Here is a 14,970-nt window from a genome sequence, read left to right on the forward strand (position 1 = left end):
CCAACCACGGACGCATTTCAGCTGTGTGTGTGTGACAATCATTGGTACTTAACTTTACCTTTTAAGCTGTGCATTTCAGCCTTCAATAATGAAAACAGGCTTTTAGGAAATAGAAGCCTATTAGGCAAAATACAATAATTGAGGGCACATCTTAACATGTATAATCAAACCATAATTAAGCAAAAAATATTGCTCCGGCCCGGCTGCACCTAATAATAATATAAATCAATGTATTCATCCATCCATCCATTTCCTACCGCTTGTCCCTTTTGGTGGCATAACCAACCACAGACGCATTTCAGCTGTGTGTGACAATCATTTGGTACTTTAACTTTACCTTTTTAAGCTGTGCGTGTCAGCCTTCAATAATCAAAACGGGCTTTTAGGAAATAAGACAATTGGGCCAATCAAAATAATTGAGGGCACATCTTAACATGTATAATCAAACCTGGATTAAGCAAAAATTATTGCTTAATCCAGGTTTAATTATACATGTTAAGATGTGCTGCGCCAAATAATAATATAAATCCATTTATCCCTTTATTCATCCATTTTCTACTGCTTGTCCTCTTCGGGGGCCCAACCAACCACGGACGCATTTCAGCTGTGTGTGTGTGAGACAATCATTGGTATTTAAAATGTATCTTTTTAAACTGTGCGTGTCAACCTTCAATAATGAAAACGGGCTTCTAGGAAATAAAAGACAATTAGGCCAAACACAAAAATTGAGGGCACATCTTAATATGTATAATTAAACCTTAATGCAGCAAAAAATATTGTTCCGGGCCGGCTGCACCAAATAATAATATAAATCCATTTATCCACCCATTCATCCATTTTCTACCACTTGTCCCTTTCGGTGGCACAATCAACCACGGACGCATTTCAGCTGTGTGTGTGACAATCATTGGTACTTAAACTTTACCTTTTTGAGCTGTGTGTGTCAGCCTTCAATAGTGAAAACAAGCTTTTAGGAAATAAAAGACAATTAGGACAAACACAATAATTGAGGGCATATTTTAACATGTGTAATTAAACTTTGATTAAGCAAAAAAATATTGCTTGATTAAGGTTTAATTATACATGTTAAGATATGCTTTGCCAAATAATAATATAAATCGATTTATCCTTTCATCCATCCATTTCCTACAGCTTGTCCCTTTCTGGCGCACAACCAACCACGGACGCATTTCACCTGTGTGTGTGTGACAATCATTGGTACTTTAACTTTACCTTTTTAAGCTGTGCGTGTCAGCCTTCAATAATGAAAACAGGATTTTAGGAAATAAAAGACAATTAGGCCAAACGCAATAATTGAGGGCACATCTTAACATGTATAATTAAACCTTAATGAAGCAAAAATGATTGCTCCCGCCCGGCTGCACCAAATAATAATATTAATCCATTTATCCATTCATCCATCTATTTTCTACTGCTTGTCCCTTTCGGGGGCACAACCAACCACAGATGCATTCCAGCTGTGTGTGTGTGACAATCATCGGTACTTTAACTTTACCTTTTTAAGCTGTGCGTGTCAGCCTTCAATAATGAAAACAGGCTTTTAGGAAATAAAAAACAATTAGGCCAAACACAATAATTGAGGGCACATCTTAATATGTATAATTAAACCTTAATTAAGCAAAAAATATTGCTCCGGCCCAGCTGCACCAAATAATAATATAAATCCATCTATCCATTCATCCATCTATTTTCTACCGCTTGTCCCTTTCGGTGGCACAATCAACCACAGATGCATTTCAGCTGTGTGTGGGAGACAATCATTGGTACTTAAACTTTTCCTTTTTAAGCTGTGCGTGTCAGCCTTCAATAGTAAAAACGGGCTTTTAGGAAATAAAAGACAATTAGGCCGAACGCAATAATTGAGGGCACATCTTAACATGTATAATTAAACCTTAATTAAGCAAAAAATATTGCTCCGGCCCGGTTGCACCAAATAATAATATAATTCCATTTATCCATCCATCCATCCATTTCCTACCGCTTGTCCCTTTCGGTGGCACAATCAACTACGGATGCATTTCAGCTGTGTGTGTGTGTGAAAATCATTGTTACTTAAACTTTACCTTTTTAAGCTGTGTGTGTCAGCCTTCAATAGTGAAAACGAGCTTTTAGGAAATAAAAGACACTTAGTACAAACACAATAATTGAGGGCACATCTTAACATGTATAATTAAACCTTGATTAAGCAAAATATGTTGCTTAATTAAGGTTTAATTATACATATTAAGATATGCAGCGCGAAATAATAATATAAATCAATTTATCCCGTTATCCATCCATTTTCTACCCCTTGTCCCTTTTGGTGGCACAATCAACCACAGATGCATTTCAGCTGTGTGTGTGTGACAATCATTGGTACTTAAACTTTACCTTTTAAGCTGTGCATGTCAGCCTTCAATAATGAAAATGGGCTTTTAGGAAATAAAAGACAATTAGGCCAAATGCAATAATTGAGGGCACATCTTAATATGTAAAATTAAACCTTAATTAAGCAAAAAATATTGCTCCGGCCCGGCTGCACCAAATAATAATATTAATCCATTTATCCATACATTCATCAATTTTTTACCACTTGTACCTTTCTGGGGCACAACCAAGCACGGACGCATTTCAGCTGTGTGTGTGTGTGAAAATCATTTGGTACTTTAATTTGACCTTTTTAAGCTGTGCATGTCAGCCTTCAATAATGAAAATGGGCTTTTAGGAAATAAAAAACAATTAGGCCAAACAAAATAATTGAGGGCACATCTTAATATGTATAATTAAACCTTAATTAAGCAAAAAATATTGCTCCGGCCCGGCTGCACCAAATAATAATATTAATCCATTTATCCATACATCCATCCATTTACTACCGCTTGTCCCTTTTAGTGGATGGATGGATGGATGGATGGATGGATATTCGATAGAATAAACTTCGTAAAAATGAAAAATATTACTGTAGTTTTCACTTAATAGTAAGTATCTACTGCTTTACAATCCAAACACGGACTACTCCGAAGTTGATTCATTTCTGCAAGATGTCTTGTCATACTTTTTTCTGCCTGGAAAAACAAACTTCTATTCCCGAATCCGTGCTCGCCAGATGAATAAAGAGGATAAAAACGTCAAAGTAGCAGAACGCACACCATCTGCCGCACTAATGTCTTGTCAGGAAATGAGAAAGCGCCGAATCGATCAAAGCGTTTTGTTTGGGGAGTCCCTGGCAGTACCTTGTCCCACACTCGCTCTCGGTCCAGGGCGATGATAACCAGAGACGGGTTGGACAGGAAGCCTTGGCTGTTGAAGGACAGGTCTCGCCTCTCCCACGTCACGTTCAGCATGTGTCTGAAATCCCACGGCACAGGAAAGAAAGTTCCTTTACTTTTCTTTCTTTACTTATGGAGACATTTGCATATTCATTTATACAGCCGCAATCATCTAGTTATAATTACACCTGCACCTCCCCCGGGTTGGCTGAAAGTAACTCATTAGGGGATAATAGGTGGCCGGCGGTGTTGTTTCTCTATTTGCTAGCGTAGCACGCTTTATGGCGGCAACAGATTGGCCTCTGAATTATAAATCAAGGTTAATTTGCATGTTAGGAGCGCCGCAAAAGGACTCTGGAGTCCAAGGTAAGACCATCGAGGTGTTTAGTGTGGTAGAAGGGAGGGAGGGGTTGAGTGAAAAAGAACAACTTTTTTTGTGAAATTATGTTTTTAGTGTTGTTATCGTCACAATCTAACACTAAAAATTAAAATTTTGTCCATTGGTGCAGGATGAAAGGGTGAAAACATTCATTAGTGCGCATCAAACATCATGTTTCACACAAAAGTTGGAATGTTCGTAGCGTTCATTGGAAGATAGATTTTATTCAATTTTATTTTTATTTGTTTTCTTTAGTATTATTTTCCTTCACACAAAATTAAGTTGGAATGTTTTTAGCGTTCAATGGCAGATATTTTTATTTGATTTAAAAATAAAAAATTCCACACAAAACTAAGTTGGAATGTTTGAAGCAATCATTGGTAGATACATTTTTATTGAATTATAATTATTATTTTTTTTATTATAGATTTTTTTTTACACAAAACTAAGTTGAAATGTTTTTAGCGATCATTGGCAGATATTTTTTAATTTAATTTAATTTCCATCCATCCATCCATCATCTTCCGCTTATCCGAGGTCGGGTCGCGGGGGCAGCAGCTTAAGCAGGGAAGCCCAGACTTCCCTATCTCCAGCCACTTCGTCCAGCTCTTCCCGGGGGATCCCGAGGCGTTCCCAGGCCAGCCGGGAGACATAGTCTTTCCAACGTGTCCTGGGTCTTCCCCGTGGCCTCCTACCAGCTGGACGTGCCCTAAACACATCCCTAGGGAGGCGTTCGGGTGGCATCCTGACCAGATGCCCGAACCACCTCATCTGGCTCCTCTCGATGTGGAGGAGCAGCGGCTTTACGTTGAGCTCCTCCCGGATGGCAGAGCTTCTCACCCTATCTCTAAGGGAGAGCCCCGCCACCCGGCGGAGGAAACTCATTTCGGCCGCTTGTACCCGTGATCTTATCCTTTCGGTCATGACCCAAAGCTCATGACCATAGGTGAGGATGGGAACGTAGATCGACCGGTAAATTGAGAGCTTTGCCTTCCGGCTCAGCTCCTTCTTCACCACAACGGATCGATACAACGTCCGCATTACTGAAGACGCCGCACCGATCCGCCTGTCGATCTCACGATCCACTCTTCCCCCACTCGTGAACAAGACTCCTAGGTACTTGAACTCCTCCACTTGGGGCAGGGTCTCCTCCCCAACCCGGAGATGGCACTCCACCCTTTTCCGGGCGAGAACCATGGACTCGGACTTGGAGGTGCTGATTCTCATTCCGGTCGCTTCACACTCGGCTGCGAACCGATCCAGTGAGAGCTGAAGATCCCGGCCAGATGAAGCCATCAGGACTACATCATCTGCAAAAAGCAGAGACCTAATCCCGTGGCCACCAAACCGGAACCCCTCAACGCCTTGACTACGCCTAGAAATTCTGTCCATAAAAGTTATGAACAGAATGGGTGACAAAGGACAGCCTTGGCGGAGTCCAACCTTCACTGGAAACGTGTCCGACTTACTGCCAGCAATGCGGACCAAGCTCTGACACTGATCATACAGGGAGCGGACTGCCACAATAAGACATTCCGATACCCCATACTCTCTGAGCACTCCCCACAGGACTTCCCGAGGGACACGGTCGAATGCCTTCTCCAAGTCCACAAAGCACATGTAGACTGGTTGGGCAAACTCCCATGCACCCTCAAGAACCCTGCCGAGAGTATAGAGCTGGTCCACAGTTCCACGACCAGGACGAAAACCACACTGTTCCTCCTGAATCCGAGGTTCGACTATCCGGCGAAGCCTCCTCTCCAGTACACCTGAATAAACCTTACCGGGAAGGCTGAGGAGTGTGATCCCACGATAGTTGGAACACACCCTCCGGTCCCCCTTCTTAAAGAGAGGGACCACCACCCCGGTCTGCCAATCCAGAGGTACCGCCCCCGATGTCCACGCGATGCTGCAGAGTCTTGTCAACCAAGACAGCCCCACAGCATCCAGAGCCTTAAGGAACTCCGGGCGGATCTCATCCACCCCCGGGGCCTTGCCGCCGAGGAGCTTTTTAACTACCTCAGCGACCTCAGCCCCAGAAATAGGAGAGTCCACTACAGATTCCCCAGGCACCGCTTCCTCAAAGAAAGACGTGTTGGTGGGATTGAGGAGGTCTTCGAAGTATTCCCTCCACCGATCCACAACATCCGCAGTCGAAGTCAGCAGAACACCATCCGCACCATACACGGTGTTGATAGTGCACTGCTTCCCCTTCCTGAGGCGCCGTATGGTGGTCCAGAATCGCTTCGAAGCCGTCCGGAAGTCGTTTTCCATGGCTTCCCCGAACTCTTCCCATGTCCGAGTTTTTGCCTCCGCGACCGCTAAAGCTGCACACCGCTTGGCCCGTCGGTACCCGTCCACTGCCTCCGGAGTCCTATGAGCCAAAAGAACCCGATAGGACTCCTTCTTCAGCTTGACGGCATCCCTCACTGCTGGTGTCCACCAACGGGTTCTGGGATTACCGCCACGACAGGCACCAACAACCTTGCGGCCACAGCTCCAATCAGCCGCCTCGACAATAGAGGTTCGGAACATGGTCCACTCGGACTCAATGTCCCGCACCTCCCTCGTGACATGTTCAAAGTTCTCCCGGAGGTGTGAATTGAAACTCTCTCTGACAGGAGACTCTGCCAGACGTTCCCAGCAGACCCTCACAATGCGCTTGGGCCTGCCAGGTCTGTCCGGCATCCTCCCCCACCATCGCAGCCAACTCACCACCAGGTGGTGATCGGTAGAAAGCTCCGCCCCTCTCTTCACCCGAGTGTCCAAAACATAAGGCCGCAAATCCGATGACACAACTACAAAGTCGATCATGGAACTGCGGCCTAGGGTGTCCTGGTGCCAAGTGCACATATGGACACCCTTATGTTTGAACATGGTGTTTGTTATCGACAAACTGTGACGAGCACAAAAGTCCAATAACAAAACACCACTCGGGTTTAGATCCGGGCGACCATTCTTACCAATCACGCCTCTCCAGGTTTCACTGTCGTTGCCAACATGAGCGTTGAAGTCTCCCAGTAGGACAAGGGAATCACCCGGAGGAGCACTTTCCAGTACTCCCTCGAGTGTACCCAAAAAGGGTGGGTATTCTGAACTGCTGTTTGGTGCGTAAGCACAAACAACAGTCAGGACCCGTCCCCCCACCCGAAGGCGAAGGGAAGCTACCCTCTCGTCCACTGGGTTGAACTCAAACGTACAGGCTTTGAGCCGGGGGGCAACCAGAATTGCCACCCCAGCCCGTCGCCTCTCACTGCCGGCAACGCCAGAGTGGAAGAGGGTCCAGTCCCTCTCGAGAGAACTTGTTCCAGAGCCCTTGCTGTGCGTCGAGGTGAGTCCGACTATATCCAGCCGGAACTTCTCTACCTCGCGCACTAGCTCAGGCTCCTTCCCCCCCAGTGAGGTGACGTTCCACGTCCCAAGAGCTAGCTTCTGTAGCCGGGGAACGGACCGCCAAGTGCCCTGCCTTCGGCTGCCGCCCAGCTCACAATGCACCCGACCTCTATGGCCCCTCCTATGAGTGGTGAGCCCATTGGAGGGATGACCCACGTTGCCTCTTCGGGCTGTGCCCGGCCGGGCCCCATGGGAACAGGCCCGACCACCAGGCGCTCGCCATCGTGCCCCAACTCCGGGCCTGGCTCCAGAGCGGGGCCCCGGTGACCCACGTCCGGGCGAGGGAAATCTGGGTTCATTTCGTTGTAATTCCATAGAAGTCTTTGAGCTGCTCTTTGTCTGATCACTCACCTAGGACCTGTTTGTCTTGGGAGACCCTACCAGGGGGCATGAAAACCCCCAGACAACATAGCTCCTAGGATCATTGGGACACGCAAACTCCTCTACCACGGTAAGGTAGCAGCTCAGAGAGGATTTAATTTAATTTATTTAATAAAAAAAAAAAATTATGTTTACACACAAAACTAAGTTGGAATGTTTTTAGCGTTCAATAGCAGATATTTTTCTTCAATTTTAAATTATTAAAAAATCCACACAAAACTAAGTTGGAATGTTTGAAGCGTTCATTGGCAGATACATTTTTATTTAATTGCATTATATATATATGTATACATATATATATATATAAATATATATATACACAAATCTAAGTTGGAATGTTTTTAGCAATCATTGGTAGATACATTTTTATTGAATTATAATTATTTATTTTTTTATTAAACTTTTTTTTTTTTTTAAACTAAGTTGAAATGTTTTTAGCGTTCTTTGGCAGATATTATTTAATTTAATTTAATTTATTTTTAATATAATTTCTTTTTAATCTTTACACACAAAACTAAGTTGGAATGTTTTTAGCGTTCAATAGCAGATATTTGCATTTATTTTATTATTATTTTTTCCACACAGAACTAAGTTGGAATGTTTTTAGCGTTCAATAGCAGATATTTTTATTTATTTTATTGTTATTTTTTCCACACAGAACTAAGTTGGAATGTTTTTAGCGTTCAATAGCAGATATTTTTCTTCAAATTTAAATTTTTAAAAAATCCACACAAAACTAAGTTGGAATGTTTGAAGCGTTCATTGGCAGATACATTTTTATTTAATTGCATTTTATATATACATATATATATATATATATATATATATATATATATATATATATATATACATATATATATATATATATATATATATATATACATATACATTATTTTTTTTCTATTTTTTTTCCACACAAATCTAAAATGGAATGTTTTTAGCAATCATTGAATGTGAGTGTGAATGTTGTCTGTCTATCTGTGTTGGCCCTGCGATGAGGTGGCGACTTGTCCAGGGTGTACCCTGCCTTCCGCCCGATTGTAGCTGAGATAGGCGCCAGCGCCCCCCGCGACCCCGAAAGGGAATAAGCGGTAGAAAATGGATGGATGGATGGTAGATACATTTTTATTGAATTATAATTATTTATTTTTTTATTAAACATTTTTTTTTTTACACAAAACTAAGTTGAAATGTTTTTAGCCTTCTTTGGCAGATATTTTTTTATTTAATTTAATTTATTTTTAATATTATTTATTTTTAATCTTTACACACAAAACTAAGTTGGATTGTTTTTAGCGTTCAATAGCAGATATTTGCATTTATTTTATTATTATTTTTTCCACACAGAACTAAGTTGGAATGTTTTTAGCGTTCAATAGCAGATATTTTTATTTATTTTATTGTTATTTTTTCCACAGAGAACTAAGTTGGAATGTTTTTAGCGTTCAATAGCAGATATTTTTCTTCAATTTTAAATTTTGAAAAAATCCACACAAAACTAAGTTGGAATGTTTGAAGCGTTCATTGGCAGATACATTTTTATTTAATTGCATTTTGTACATATATATATATATATATATATATATATATATATATAGTTATATATAGTTATATATAGTTATATATATATATATATATATATATATATATATATATATATAGTTATATATATATATATATATATATATATATATATATATATATATATATATATACATTATTTTTTTACTATTTTTTTTCCACACAGATCTAAGTTGGAATGTTTTTAGCGTTCATTGGCAGATACATTTTTATTCAATTTTATTTATTTATTTATTGTATTTTTTTTAAAAATCTTTTCACACAAAACTTAGCTGGAATGTTTTTATCAATCATTGGCAGATAAATTTTTATTGAATTATAACTATTATTGTTGTATTATTATTATTTTTACACAAAACTAAGTTGGAATGTTTTTAGCATTCATTGGCAGATACTTTTTTATTTTATTTTTATTTTATTTTTATTTTCACACAAATATAAGTTGGAATGTTTTTAGCAATTATTGGCAGATACATTTTTATTTAATTACAATCATTATTTTCTTTTTTTTTTTCCAAACAAATCTAAGTTGGAATGTTTTTAGTGTTCATTGGCAGATACATTTTTATTCAATTTTATTTATTTATTTATTTATTTATTTTCAATCTTTTCACACAAAACTAAGTTGGAATGTTTTTATCAATCATTGGCAGACACATTTTTATTGAATTATAACTATTATTTTTGTATTATTATTTTTTTTACACAAAACTCAGTTGGAATGTTTTTAGCGTTCATTGGCAGATATATTTATATTTAATTTTTATTGATTTATTTTTCACACAAAACTAAGTTGGAATGTTTTTAGCAATCATTGGCAGATACATTTTTATTTAATTACAATTATTATTATTTTTTATTTTTTTTCCAAAAAAAACTAAGTAGGAATGGTTTTAGCGTTCATTGGCAGATACATTTTTATTAAATTTTATGTATTTATTTTTTGTATTTTTTTTTTTAAATCTTTTCACACAAAACTAAGTTGGAATATTTTTATCAATCATTGGCAGATACATTTTTATTGAATTATAATTATTATTTTTGTATTAGGTTGGAATGTTTGCAGCGTTCATTGGCAGATACATTTTTATTCAATTGTATGTATGGATATATATATATATAAATATATATATACACAACATTTTTATTCAATTGTATATATATATATATATATATATATATATATATATAAGTTTTTCTATTTGATTTAATACGCTCAAATGTCTTTTTTCATACGCAAGAATGTTTTTATTTACTGATTTGACTTGACTTGACTTGATTTGATTTGATTTATACAACATGGTTTGTGGCAGAAAAAATTAAATTTAATTAAATTTAATTTAGTTTTATTGTATTTTATTTAAAAAACTATTTTGTGCAAATCACGACTATTTGCAGCGTGGATTGGCAGATCATGTTTTTTTAATTCAATTTAATTGTACTAATTTTACGACATTTATTTTCAATTGATTTTATTTAAAAAAATCAAACGTTTCATAGAAGACTGAATTGGTCAAAAAAAATAATGATATAATTTAAATTAATTTAACTTAATTTAATTTTTTCAGTTTGATTTAATAAGCTCAAATGTCTTTTTTTCATACGCAAAAATGTTTTTATTTACTGATTTGACTTGACTTGACTTTATTTGATTATATTTGAATTGATTTAGATTTATACAAGATGGTTTGTGGCAGACAAAATAAGATTTTATTTAATTTTATTTATTCTATTTTATTAAAAAAATATATTTTGTGTAAATCCTGGATGTTTGCAATGTGGATTGGCAGATAATGGCTATTTAATTCAATTTAATTGTACTAATTTTATGACATTCATTTTTAATTGATTTTATTTAAAAAGCTCAAACGTTTCATACAAGACTGAATTGGTCAAAAAATAATAATTTAATTTAATTTATCTTAGTTTAATTTTTTCAATTTGATTTAATAAACTCAAATGTCTTTTTTTATACGCAATATTTTTTTTATTTACTGATTTGACTTGACTTGACTTTATTTGATTTGATTCGAATTGATTTGATTTTTACAAGATGGTTTGTGCCCGACAAAATTGTATTTTAATTTATTTTATTTATTCAATTTTATGTAAAAAAAATATTTTGTTTCATTCACTGCTGTTTGCAGCGTGGATTGGCAGATAACGGTTATTTAGTTCAATGTAATTGTACTCATTTTATGACATTTATTTTTAATTGATTTTATTTAAAAAGCTAAAACGTTTCATTAAAGACTGAATTAGTCAAAAAAAAAAAATTTATTCAATTTAATTTAGTTATTTTTTTTCAATTTGATTCAATCCAAAGTAATTAAATTGTATGAATTTAAAGATTTTATTATTTTATTTTTTTCTATTATTTTACATATATTTTTTAATTTCTTTCCTGAATTTATATATTATTTATTTATACAGAATTTGAGCAATAAAAGACCAAATCCAGTGCAAGGTCACAAGGTCACAAGAGTGAAACTTGGGTGAAAGTGTAGTTTTGCAGGTAAAGTCCTGGAAAGCCTCCTCACCTGAAGAGAGTATTGTTGGCGGAGTGTTTAGCGGTCTTGCTGCAGTCGCCGTGTCCCTCGGGGATGAAGCCCTGCTGCTTTTTGAAGCTCTCGGCGCCCTTGGCGACGATGGCCACGCCCTCCCTGACTCGCTGCCTCAGGCTCTTCCTCCACTGCTCGGTGATGACGCCGATCACGCCCACGGGGAAGCTGGCGGGCGGCGGGATCTCGGGGTTGCCCACAGCCAGGCTGGGGAGGATCCAGATGTAGCCCGGTCCCACCAGGCCCGCCTCGGTCGCCTGGCGGAACAGGAAGTGGGCCTCCTCGAAGGAGCAGTAGACCAGCAGCACCTGGGAGTCCACCTGCCCAACAAAAACACACTTTTGGCCTGTTTTGGTTCCACTTCTTAAACTTTTTTTTTGTTTTTTTCTTTTTAATTTATACAACAACATGTACCACTTCCAATCTTTCTTTTTTTTTATTTATTATAATTTGGACAACAAAATTCCAAATTATTTATTCTTATTTATTTTATTTTGTTATTATTTTTACAACACATACATCTTCTCAATCTTATTTATTTATTACTTTTTATTATTATTTTTACAACACATACCACTTCCCATCTTATTTACTTATTATTTTGTCATTATTTTTTTCACAATACATACCACTTCCCAATCTTATTTATTTATTTTTTGTACAACACTTACCACTTCCTAATCTTTTTTATTTTATTGTTACAAAACATACCACTTTCCAATCTTATTTATTCATTATTTAGTCATGTTCATTTTTACAACAGGTCACTTCCCAATTTTATTTATTTTATGTTTTATTATCATTTTTAAAACACGTCACTTCCCAATTTTATTCATTTTATGTTTTATTATCATTTTTAAAACACATACCACTTGCCATTCTTATTTATTTTTATTATAATTTTTACATTACATACCACTTCCCAATCGTATTTACTTTATTTTGTTATTATTATTTTTACAACACATACCACTTCCCAATCTTATTTCTTTATCATTATTTATTATTATTTTTACGACACATGCCACTTCCTTATCTTTTTATTTATGTATTATTTTTACAACACATACCACTTCACAATCATATTTTTTTATTTAAATTTTTGTATTTAATAATCTAATTTTATTGAGTTTTTAAAAGAAATTTCAACCTTTTTTTTTTCATTTTTAAAACAATCTTTTTTTACAGCAACTACCACTTAACGATCTTTTTTTTTTCATTGTTTTATGTTTTTTACTATTGCAACACATACCACTTCACACATTGTTGTTTTTTGCAACACATACCACTTCACAATCTTATTTTTTTATTTTACATTTTTTATTTAATAATATAATCTTATTTTGTTTTTTGAATTTTTACAACCTTTTTTTTTTTTTCATTTTTACAACACAATCTTTTTTAACAGCAACTCCCACTTCACAATCTTTTTTTTTCATTATTTTATGTTTTTTATTTTTACAACAGATACCACTTCCCAAATGTTTTATTTTTATTTTTGCAACACATACCACATCACAATCTTATTTTTTTTATTTACATTTTTTTATTTAATAATCAAATTTTATTTAGTTTTTTAAATTTTTACAACCTTTTTTTCATTTTTACAACACAATCTTTTAACAGCAACTCCCACTTCACAATCTTTTTTTTTCATTATTTTATGTTTTTTCTTTTTACAGCACATTCCACTCCCCGATCTCACCTGCTGCAAGATACGTTTGGCTCTGGCGTCGTTGGCGCCGACGGACATCTCCATGGACAGGATGTCCTGAAGGTGCCACAGGAAGTAGGAAGTGTCGGTGTAGGCCTCCACAATGTCCACGAAGGTGTCGTATCCTGGAAGCAAGCTGGTGATGATGGCGAACTCGCCCCAGTCGTATTCTTCCATCAGCTGACGGGGGGGAAAAAAACGAGGACAAAAGTTCATGCTAACGACATGAAAAAAATTCAAGACGGAGCAACCTTTCAGTGGTGGCTCACAGGGGAAAAAAACATGAAAAATGTGCTAACTTTACCACCTTTGGTGCAGTTTGTCCACTTTATTGTTGCCATTAGCATTTTCTTCTTTAGCCTAACATCACTGCTATGTGGCAGACTACATCAAATGTGGTGGCGGACCACATAAATGACGAGAAGGGCCACTTTAAAATGATGTGGCGGACCACATAAATGGCGAGAAGGGCCACTTTAAAATGATGTGGCGGACCACATAAATGGCGAGAAGGGCCACTTTAAAATGATGTGGCGGAACTCCACAAAATGATGTGGCATTCCATGTGAAATAAGTAAAATGGTGTGGCACACGACATAAACAACATGGTGGGCTATCTTAAAATTATGTGGCGGACCATATTTAAAAGGTGGGCCGACTATATAAAATGATGTGGCAAGCCACATAAATGACAAGAAGGGCCACTTTAAAATGAAGCGGCGGAACTCCACAAAATGAAGTGGCATTCCAGATGAAATAATGCCAATAAAATGGTGGTAGCACGCGACATAAATAATGTGGTGGGCTATCTTAAAATGATCTGGCCGACTATGGTCAAATGATGTGGTGGACTACATAAAATGATGTGGCAGAGTACATAAAATGATGTGGCAGACTACATAAAATGATGTGGCAGACTACATAAAATGATGTGGCAGACTACATAAAACGATGTGGTGGACTACATAAAATGTTGTGGCCGACTATGGTAAAATTATGTGGCAGACTACATAAAATGATGTGGCAGACTACATAAAATGAGTTGGCAGAATACATAAAACGATGTGGTGGACTACATAAAATGTTGTGGCCGACTATGGTAAAATGATGTGACAGACTACATAAAATGATGTGGCAGACTACATAAAATGATGTGGCAGACTACATAAAATGATGTGGCAGACTACATAAAACGATGTGGTGGACTACATAAAATGTTGTGGCCGACTATGGTAAAATGATGTGGCAGACTACATAAAATGATGTGGCAGACTACATAAAATGATGTGGCAGACTACATAAAACGATGTGGTGGACTACATAAAATGTTGTGGCCGACTATGGTAAAATGATGTGGCAGACTACATAAAATGATGTGCCAGACTACATAAAATGATGTGGCAGACTACATAAAATGATGTGGCAGACTACACAAAACGATGTGGTGGACTACATAAAATGTTGTGGCCGACTATGGTAAAATGATGTGGCAGACTACATAAAATGATGTGGCCGACTATGGTAAAATGATGTGGCAGACTACATAAAATGATGTGGCAGACTACATAAAACGATGTGGTGGAGTACATAAAATGTTGTGGCCGACTATGGTAAAATGATGTGGCAGACTACATAAAATGATGTGGCAGACTACATAAAACGATGTGGTGGACTACATAAAATGTTGTGGCC

The 14,970-nt window shown here is 37.1% G+C and overlaps 1 protein-coding gene across 1 annotated transcript in view; it reads right to left on the reverse strand.

Moving 5' to 3' along the window:
• LOC133557319 (glutamate receptor ionotropic, NMDA 2C-like) overlaps positions 1 to 14,970 on the reverse strand; it is a 170,955-nt gene that overhangs the window by 73,869 nt on the left and 82,116 nt on the right. Inside the window, exons 5-7 of the mRNA XM_061907693.1 lie at positions 13,270 to 13,458; positions 11,544 to 11,884; positions 3,234 to 3,348 (exon numbers count right to left, since the gene is read on the reverse strand). Of these exons, the coding sequence (XP_061763677.1) occupies positions 3,234 to 3,348; positions 11,544 to 11,884; positions 13,270 to 13,458 (645 nt within the window). The remainder of the gene's footprint in view (positions 1 to 3,233; positions 3,349 to 11,543; positions 11,885 to 13,269; positions 13,459 to 14,970) is intronic.

This window comes from Nerophis ophidion, linkage group LG08 (genome assembly GCF_033978795.1).
Source record: "Nerophis ophidion isolate RoL-2023_Sa linkage group LG08, RoL_Noph_v1.0, whole genome shotgun sequence".
Taxonomy (NCBI): Eukaryota; Metazoa; Chordata; class Actinopteri; order Syngnathiformes; family Syngnathidae; genus Nerophis; species Nerophis ophidion.